This window comes from Vicugna pacos, chromosome 16 (assembly GCF_048564905.1).
Source record: "Vicugna pacos chromosome 16, VicPac4, whole genome shotgun sequence".
NCBI classification, from domain to species: Eukaryota; Metazoa; Chordata; class Mammalia; order Artiodactyla; family Camelidae; genus Vicugna; species Vicugna pacos.
The window spans coordinates 39,430,774-39,440,383 of NC_133002.1; the positions used below are offsets into that span (position 1 = coordinate 39,430,774).

The window sequence follows — 9,610 nt, forward strand, 5'->3', positions numbered from 1 at the left end:
ATCTGTCCATAGATGTCCAAGCCTCATACTCTTACTCTCTTAGACAACGACTTTATATCCTATCTACAAACTTCCCATGCCCCTCCTCTACTTTCACTTGTTTGATTCAAAAAAAAAAAAGTGCTTACTTCCTCATTTTTCATCACCAGATCTCTACACTTCCCACATTGTATACATCTCCTCTTTCAACTCCTGCTCTGAATCCCATCCCTTCACCTCTCACCCCTCTGAAGGTCCTGGGTCCTTTGCCTTTTTCTACATTCTTCTGCATTCATATCTCCCTCTACGCTGGAGAATTCCCATCAGCAAACCACTGAGCTGTAGAACCGCTCATCTTCAAAATCTCTCTGTACCAAGTGACTCTCCAGCTTCCAGCCCAAGTCTCTGTTCCCTTTCAGCACTAAATTTCTCCTTTGGTCTCAACACCATCCAAAAAAAAAAAAAATGCTGTCTCCACGAACTACCTCCCATCCACTCTTCAACCTGCTCAAATCTGGCTGATGCCCACCCTGCTCCAGCGAGTTGACTTCACAGGGTTGCCATGATCGCCGCATCACCAAGGGCAACAGACATAAACATGTCCTTTTAATACTTTCCCCAGGATTGTGCACCGTGGGCTGGACCACGTTCTCCCCTCCGGCTTCCATGACACCACCCTCCTGATTTCTCAGATTTCTCCTCCTTGGTTTCCTTTGTCTGTTCTCCACTATCTGAGTCTAAATAGTGGGATCTCTTTGGTCTTGGTCCTGGACCGTCTTCTTTTTTCCCTTTTTATCCCATCTTCCTAAGTAATCACACCCATTCCTGCTGATCTATATATATGCCACTATTTTATATTGATGGTTCCTAAATTTGTCTCCTTGGTCCTCCTACCTATTTGACGCCTCCATTTGCAAATTTCATAGGTATTTAAGACTTACATGTCCAGAATGGAATTGTCAATTTATACCTCCCCCAAAACACCTGTCCCTCCTTTAGTCTTACCCGTTTCTGTGAACGGCCACATGGCCTACCACGCTACTCAAGCCCCACACCTAGGAGTCATCGCTTCTTCCTTCCCTTCTCGTGTCCATTCTGTTAGCAAATCCTACTGATTTGATCTTAAATTCTACTTCAGACCTCTTCCCTTTTTCCATCTTGATTGCTGCCCACACTCCCACAGCCCACTGTCATCCCTCAACTAAACTCATGCAAAACATCTCCAACACTGTCTCCAATCTCTCCTTGACATAGGAGCAACAGTGAAGGAAATATTCTGTATCTTCATCTGGGTATGTACATACACAGTGATGTGAAACTTTGAGGTATGCTTGAGATTTGTACACTTTACTATAGGACAAACCTCAACTAAAAACCACAGCCTAAACAGGATGGCAGTTTCCATCTCAGTTAAAATCCTTCAACAGCTTCACACTGTCCTCGGAATGAAAAACAAACCCTGCCTGACTTGGGTCCAGGCTTTTCCTCCAACCTCATCTCCTGCTGGACTTCTCCCCTGCTTCCTAGAACCCAGCTGCCCTGACTTTCACTTAGTTTCTCTAACAAGCTAAAAGCTTGCCTGTCTGCCTCAGGATCTTTGCTCGGGCTCTTCCCTCCACCCAGAGTCCTTCCCATCCTCTTCTTTCATGTCACCTCTCCAGGCTTTCCCAGCATACCATGTCTAAAATCTACCAGCCCATTTATTCTTTCTGCTCCTAACTTATTGTATTTTAATACTATTATTTATTATTATTTTGCTTCCCCGTGGTTGGGACCAGCTTCTGCATTTGACACTTATATGCTATTATGCTAAGTGCTACAAAGACAACCAACACCATGAGTCTTATAGTCGAAAAGCAAACAGACTGCCTTTTCCCTTTATTTTTTAGTTCCTATAAATCAAGGTAGGGTGCTTAAATTAAGAAAAAAATCATCAGTTCATACCACTGCAGCAGCCGCCACCCTGGGGCTGGAGTAAGGGCAGCAGTGGTGAGTCCACAGTGTAATGGGGGCAATTGTGTCCTCCAAAAAGGCAGTAGGTAAGCTCAAGAAAGGAGAGAAGCATGCTTACCAAAAAAACTTGAAAACCATAAACAAGCGTCACACACACACACACACACAAGAGAAAGTAGCTTTCCTTTATTTTTTCCATAAATTAAGTTAGAGGCTAAAAACGCAGGACCCAGACCCAAGGTGTGTAGCACCAAGACCCCTGTCGCAGCGGGTACTTCTCAGATACTTCGTCTTCTAACTCAGCCCTCCAACGTGCCTCTCCCCTCCACTTCATTTTTTGACAAGTGCAGTCATTTCAACAACAGGGCCATTCAAACACACTTCATTAATTCAAAAGCTCTTCCAAGAGGATCTCTGCTTGACTGCTGCCAGGATCTCTCTGCTGGTGATGGCTCTTCTGTGGTTGTAGAGGGACAACCTAACTGCCTCCCGGCTAACGCATTCCAGCCGCCAGTCCTCCAGAGCTCCCAGTGCATCCAAGATCCAGGAGTTCCCACTGAAGTCTGGGTGGGTCTGGAACACAAACAGCACAAGGCTGAGACAGAGGTGTGAAGGCTCCTATAGTAAGGAACGTATGGTCTGACCCAGCACCCAGGTATCCCCATGGCTTCTGCGGATTCATGCATCCGTGGAAACACACAAACCACCCAAAGGGACGCTGACAGGGATGTGTTGAAATAAACAAGGCCATTATACCTATCGGCTGTCTCTGAGCAAGAGGGAAGGAGGGGAATTTGTAGCTGTGTGAGAAAGATAACTCTCGTCTGGATAATACAACCTAAGCCTGGTCGCTTCAACTTTTGTGCCTTGGTTTTTCCTAATTAGAAGCAGAGTTAACATCCAACACCTTCTGAAGATGGAAAATATACTTTTAGCTTCTAGTATACTTTCACACTCTATATTTCACATTAGTAAGCATTTTACTTTACACTTCTTAATTTCCAGCCTTCGTTCCTTGGCCAATGTGATTTCTAGCCAAGCTGGGAACACTTGTTCTTCCTCAGAGGTGTCCCTAGGTTTTCCAGTCCCCATGCCACTGTTTCTCTATCACCTCTACCTCCCATGCCTTCATCCAACTACACCTTTCAAATCCCACCCATCTTTTAAGGCTCTTCCCCAAGTACCACCTCTGGCTTATCTGTGGCCCATCTCCCACTAAGGACCAGGGCCCTTTTGTTCTCAGAGCCTGTGTCACATACTGCTGTGTCATTACTGCCCTTGTCTAAAGTTGGAGAAGCAGTGGGAACAGTCAAAAGAACTCTGCCCTAAGAATCACCCATCCAGGGCTCTAATCCTAACTGTCCGGACATGAGACATCACGTAAGCAAGTCCTATTTCCTCAGTATCCCCACATACACACACATACTGCAGGACTGTGAGCCCCTTCACGACAGAGCCCACGTCGTTTTCATCTGAATTCCTGCTGCAGACCTGGTGGGCACACAGGCACTCAATGCATTTATCCAGCCAGCGTCTGGTTTTATTCTCACAGCACCCCAGGGGCTGAGCCAAGCAAGGCACAGACCTGACCTTCTGGAGGCTTGAAGAAGCAGCATGGCCTGCCAGACCCACCAGGTTAAGGACAGGCCAAGGAGAGACTAACGATCAGGGGGCTGCCTAGTCCAGGTACTCCCCCCAAGGGCCTGTCCGGCCACACGCCGGATCTCCGGCAGTGGCTCACAGCAGGGGGTGATTTTGCCCTCCAGGGGACATCGGGTATCTGTGGACATTTTGGTCATCGCAGCTGGGAGGGAGGGCACCACTGGCATTTAGTGGCTAGCGGCCAGGGATGCTGTTCGATATCCCAATGCTCAGGACAGCCTCCCCGGCACCAGCCCCACAAAGAACCACCCTGCCCCCCAGGGCCGTGGTTGAGAACCCCGTTCTGAATCACACACCATCTCCAATCTTTTCTAAATCTCATTTTCCATTCTTCACCCAGGATACGTAACAGATTCCAAACAATACTACTGGAACACAGGGGGCTTTGGTACAACAACAGACATGAACCCTCAGAGTTGCTTTTTTGGCTTGAAGTCCGATCCCACATCAAACCTTAGCACGTCTTTCACAGACCCTCCTTCCTCTCTTCCCCACAGCTTCTCTCGGAGGGGAAGACTTTCCTGACTTTGTGTTCTAGAATCTGCATGCTCTGCAGTGAGGTTGGGTGGGCAGGAATAAGCGTACCTACCCACTTAAAGAACTTAAGACCCTGTAATGAAAGCCTGATATTTGCAACTCCTCAGAGTGATAGACCAGACGAGGCGGCGAATCCTCTCTCTACGGGTAAAGGGGAGGGCATTTCAGAATCAGTTTACAGGGTGGCTGTCAACAGATACGAGAGGCACCGAGAGCTCAGGTGTGCAGAGTGGCTGCCAGCAGCAAGAAAGCCAAGCGGGAGAAGATAGCCGTCCACAGATCTGGTTTAGAGCAGCTGTTGGCAGCCAACTTTTCGGGAACTCAGTGGGTGAGGAAGGGCTCCTGTTTCAGAAGAAGTTGAAGTGAAGATCACAGCCAAGGCCACCACCAGGACACCCGTCTTGGCCGTTCCAAGCTTCTTTAAAGAGAGCCCCAACTCACTTGCTTTAGGATTTTCCCCATGTAACTGAAATGGGCTTTCTTCTTCTTCCTCCCCTTCCTCCGGCTCATACTTCTCTTTGGCTGGGATATGAACTGTGAGCCTCTTAGGGCATCGGAGGCCATGGAAGCAAATGAAGTGCACGTGGAAGGCTTAATCCTCACACTTCTAGCTCCGAGCCGTGGCCACAGACAAGGGCACGTTCGGAAGAGGTTTTACAGGGAAAGCGGGAAGGCGCTCTTTCCTAATAAAATCAGTGGTTAGTAATTGAACCTGGTATTTCTCGTGAGGATTCTGAGAGCCTGCGTCTCTAGCAGGTGTGGCGTCTCGAGCAGGCTTGTGCTACATTCCTGACGGAGCGAGACGTGGGAGACTCAGCAGCTTCCTCTGGCTCTACCCCATGTGAAAGAGAGCATCCTGTTTGATGCCATGGCCATCAGTTTCCCAGGCAACACTCGCCTCAGAAGTTATTCTTTGTATGTGCCTGACTCCAGTGCTCTTCCTACGGTGGTTCTGAGCCACCAAGATTTCAACTTAAAGGGACTGCAAGTGGGATCCTGGAAGCTGTAGGTTGCCGAAGGATCCCGGGTGAATCAAATGACCAGTCAGACTCGGGATTCGTTGGCTCCTAAGACCTTCCTGAAGCAACCTACACCAGATTTGGGGTTGGGGCTGGAGGACAGGCTCTTTATGGATGTGATGCTTAGGTCGCGTGTGTCTGTATCTGCCTTGGGGGAGAAATGTATCTCTTGAAATGCCTGGTTATGCTAATGTAATTAGGAACTCAGGCAACAAAGCATGAATGGGAAAGCCAGGAAGTCACTGTACCTTCAAGACTGAAGGTTGAGAAATTGTAGACAGAGAGGCTGTGAACTCCCTGCAATTAGTGTGTGAGCTCAGCTACGAGGAAGTGACCAGCCTGACCTGAACAACAGATAAGAGGACACCAGAGAGCCAGGGTTCAAAAGGAGGAAAGGGCCAGCCCAGACAAGACTCTCTTTCCTCTCCCACCTGGTTAGGAGCTGTATCAAAGCCCCAGAGGAGGGACAGGTGACTAAGGTGTTACTGTCAGCTCACATTATTGAGCCCTAACCATGTCCCGCACCCCATGCGAGGCGCTTGACATACTTCATCTCCCTTAGTTATCATAGAAACATCAGGAGGTGAGATATTAGTATTATTCTAACTTTATGAAAGAGGAAACTGAGTCTCAGAGGGCTTCCGTGACTTGCCTGGGGTCACAGACACTGCGTAAGGGTCAGAACCAGCCCGTGAGCCTTTGCTTTTAACCCATGCTCTACCACCTCCCAAACCCGAGCCCCGGAGCCCCACAATCCTCGTCATTACCCAGGTGTGCTCTGCTCAGTCACCACGTGTATTCATCCATTGATGGAGAAGTCGGAATGCAAGTTATCCATGGTGTAGGCTCAATGCTTCTGAATTAATCATTTGATCACAGCAACGGAAGCTAAACTGAACCCTTCCAAGAGGAAAAATTGGTTCCCTCCCACCTGGTTGCCAAAGCCGTGTCCCACCCACCACTGCAAGTCCTACTACCAGCTTCATTTCTCATCATTTCTGTTTAAGAACATAATCTATACATAGAGCACAGATGATATGATCAAGTGAGCTGGAAGTTTTAACGGCAAGAAATAAATAAAAACTGGCAGGTACCATCAAGGCTCGGTGGGAGGCTGCTCTTCAGTGGAGCAGGGCAGTGGGAAGGGTCAGACTGGATCAGGAAGGAACTGAATCAAAGTCATAATGTCAAGATGCTGGAGAGCGTTTGGGGGGAAGGTGAGAAGAACAGATGTGGCGTTGCCACGGCAACACAGCACCTAAGGCCTGGCCGGAAGGCATTCACTCAGTCCAAAACAGTCAGCAAATGCTGATCCCCTACTAAGGGTAAGGCCCACGGCCATGCCTGGAAGTGGTAATAAACCACCAACAGGGATCCCAAAACTCACACGGAGCGAAGTCACAGGATGGTAAGGAGGCTCACCAGCGTCTATGAGAAGTCTCAGTCTGCCAAAAAGGACATGCAACTGATGACTTCCTGCTAATAATTTCCCAATCCTGAAGACAAAAGAAGCAGTTACACCAGTAGCAACGCTAGCTTGTAGTCACTGAGTGCTTGCTTACTGCCTGCCTCGAATTATACGAAACGCTTTATAGATGTCATCTCATTTCATAGTTTTGACGCTCAGGGGTGGGTTTTAGCATCTCTTTAACAAAGACGAGGAAGCTGAGGCTTATAATGATGAACTGCTACGTTCAAGGTCACACAGGTAGAAAGTTGCAGAGTCAGGAACTGAACTCTGATGTATCTGACACCAAAATTCCCATCAGTCTTTCTCTAAGTTAGAACCCCTGCCCACCTGCAGCAGAATCTCTTGGGCTGCTTATTTAAAGGTTGACCCCAACCCCTATCCTGTGCCACTGGTACAGATATCTAACGTTTGTGTACCACTGTAGCACCACGGCCTCTCGAGCATGGGGAAGATGCTACACTCAGCTGAACCCTAGTTGGTACAGAAGGGTTAATTAGAGATTTGGGAAAGATGGGAGGGAACACGGGGAGACAGTGACTGTGACATGGCTAAGAGACAGCACAGTCAGTCACAGCCCTTAACGTTGGGAGGGCAGAATTCAAAGAGATCAGCAAAAAACAGTGTTGGGATGCGATGGATTTAGAAACTCTAAAAGGCAGCTCAGCTCAGGGAAAACAGGAGGCTCCTCCTTAACTGGCTACAGCCTTGCCTCCTCTCCTTGATTACAGTTCACTTCAACCTGGTCCCACCTGGGTGCAAAAAAAATCATCTCCAAAGGACAGACCAAGCTCATAAATGGGGATAATGAATGACAACAAGAGAAGATGGGACATCTAGGAGTGGGTTGACACACAGGGCATGGAGTGAGTCTGTGCCGTGACTTGGGTAAGATTGAGTGAAAGGGTATTGAGCCTGCTTTTGTGTGGAGACGTCTGCAGGGCATGGGGGAGACTTAATGAGTCAAATGGCCCAGATCCATGCACTGTAGCATCTGGTAAAAGGGATTCAGGCATTGGGTGGGATATTCAATCACACGGCCTCTGGGGTCTCCTAGGTCTTGTGGGTTCTCCTTTTTTAAATATATTTTTATTGAAATGCAGTCAGTTTACAATGTTGTGTCAATGTCTGGTGGACAGCACAATGCTTCAGTCATATAGCAACATACATATATTCGTTTTCATATTCTCTTTGGTTTGTTTTCATATTCTTTTTAACCATAAGGTACTATAAAATATTGAATATAGTTCCCTGTGCTATACAGTATAAACTTGTTGTTTATCTATTTTATATATGGTAGTTATTATCTGCGAATCTTGAACTCCCAATTTACCCTCTCCCACACCCTTCCCCCACTGGTAACCATACATTTGTTTTCTATGTCTGAGTCTATTTCTGTTTTGTAAATAAGTTTGTCTTTTTTTTTTTTTAGATTCCACGTGTAAGTGATATCATATGGTATTTTTCTTTCTCTTTCTGGATTACTTCACTTAGAATGACATTCTCCAGGTCCATCCATGTTGCTGCAAATGGCATTATGTTGTCATTTTTATGGCTGAGTGGTATTCCATTGTATAAATATACCACAGCTTCTTTATCCAGTCATCTGTCAATGGACATTTAGGTTATTTCCATGTCTTGGCTTTCATATATAGTACTGCTATGAGCATTGGGGTGCAGGTGTCTTTTAGAATTAAGGTTCCCTCTGGATATATACCCAGGAGTGGGATTGCTGGATCATACAGTAAGTCAATTTTTAGTCTTTTGAGGAATTTCCATACTGTTTTCCATAGTGGCTGCACCAAACTGCATTCCCACCAGCAGTGTAGGAGAGTTTCCTTTTCTCCACAGCCTCTCCAGCATTTATCGTTCATGGACTTTTGGATGATGGCCATCCTGACTAGTGTGAGGTGGTATGTGGGTTCTTATTTTAAATCATTGAAACTTTCCTCCTGGATCATTTCTTTAGGGTTCAGGGTGTCAGAATTTGGACAGAAGTACTGTTCATATACTTTCTACCTCTAGGTAGGCTGAAGAAATTAATCTGCTTGGTCGGAAAAAGTCAGAGGGTCACACTGCACATTTTAATGTCAAGTTTATTTTATGATCTTCACTCTAGGAGATGGGGCCAGCTGCAGCTCACCAGCTGAGAAAGTTTGGGTGAATGGCAGGAGGAGAGGGGATCTGGGAGGCAGATTAGAAGATGTCACCTTGATTATGATGTCATGCTCTTCCTGGAATGTCAGTTCTGCAGGTACTAATCAAACATTAATGGTGGATGTTATCAGTACTAACAACTTGCTGCTTTGTCAGGTGGAGGGAAGAAAGGAATTGGACTTTCCCTGACCCTAGCAGTATCTTCTCTCAGCTCTACTCCAGGCATTTACAAGAGGAGGAAAAGGAGGATGGGGGAAAGGGGGGACATCAGCCTCCCACTTAGAAATGGGGTGGGCAGGTGCTGGAGCTACCCAGGGAAGATCTAGGGTGCTGCCCTCCCTTGCTTCTTTTTACTCCTTCCCTGTACGTGTCTCACAAGTGGATGTTCATGTTGGGGAGTGGAGATGACCCACTAATCTGAAGCTGTAAATTTTTGTCTCAGCTGTGCCAGTGCCTCACTCTGACCTAGTCAAAGTCAGCAGCTCTTCCTGGGACTCAGTTTCCCCATCTGTAAAGGGGTGTGCATGTTTGGTTACATGGCCTTTGCGATTCCTTGGAATCTTGCTACTCAAAGTGTGATCTGCAGTCCAGCAGCAGCAGTAGCATCACTCGGGGATCCCGTCAGAGTGCAGACTATGATTCAGTGATTTCAGACCTACTCAGATGGGACCTGAGACATTACGTTTCTAACAAGATCCCAAGTGATTCTTACCCACTTTAAAATTGGAGACATCCTGCCTTAAGACACCGTCAATCCATGAATTGATAGTGGATGTGCCTTTCCGTTTTCCCTCTGGTATGTTCCTATCACACTCCCAAAATTTCGAGTGCTAGG

At 47.0% G+C, this 9,610-nt stretch overlaps 1 protein-coding gene across 1 annotated transcript; it reads right to left on the reverse strand.

The window, feature by feature from the left end:
- Positions 1-2,322: 2,322 nt before the first annotated feature.
- H2BN1 (H2B.N variant histone 1) lies at positions 2,323-5,914 on the reverse strand. Its single transcript, XM_072939087.1, is given in 4 exon segments — positions 2,323-2,505; positions 4,573-4,636; positions 4,638-4,722; positions 5,884-5,914. Coding segments are annotated over 4 exon segments (363 nt in total).
- Between the last annotated feature and the right edge of the window lie 3,696 nt (positions 5,915-9,610).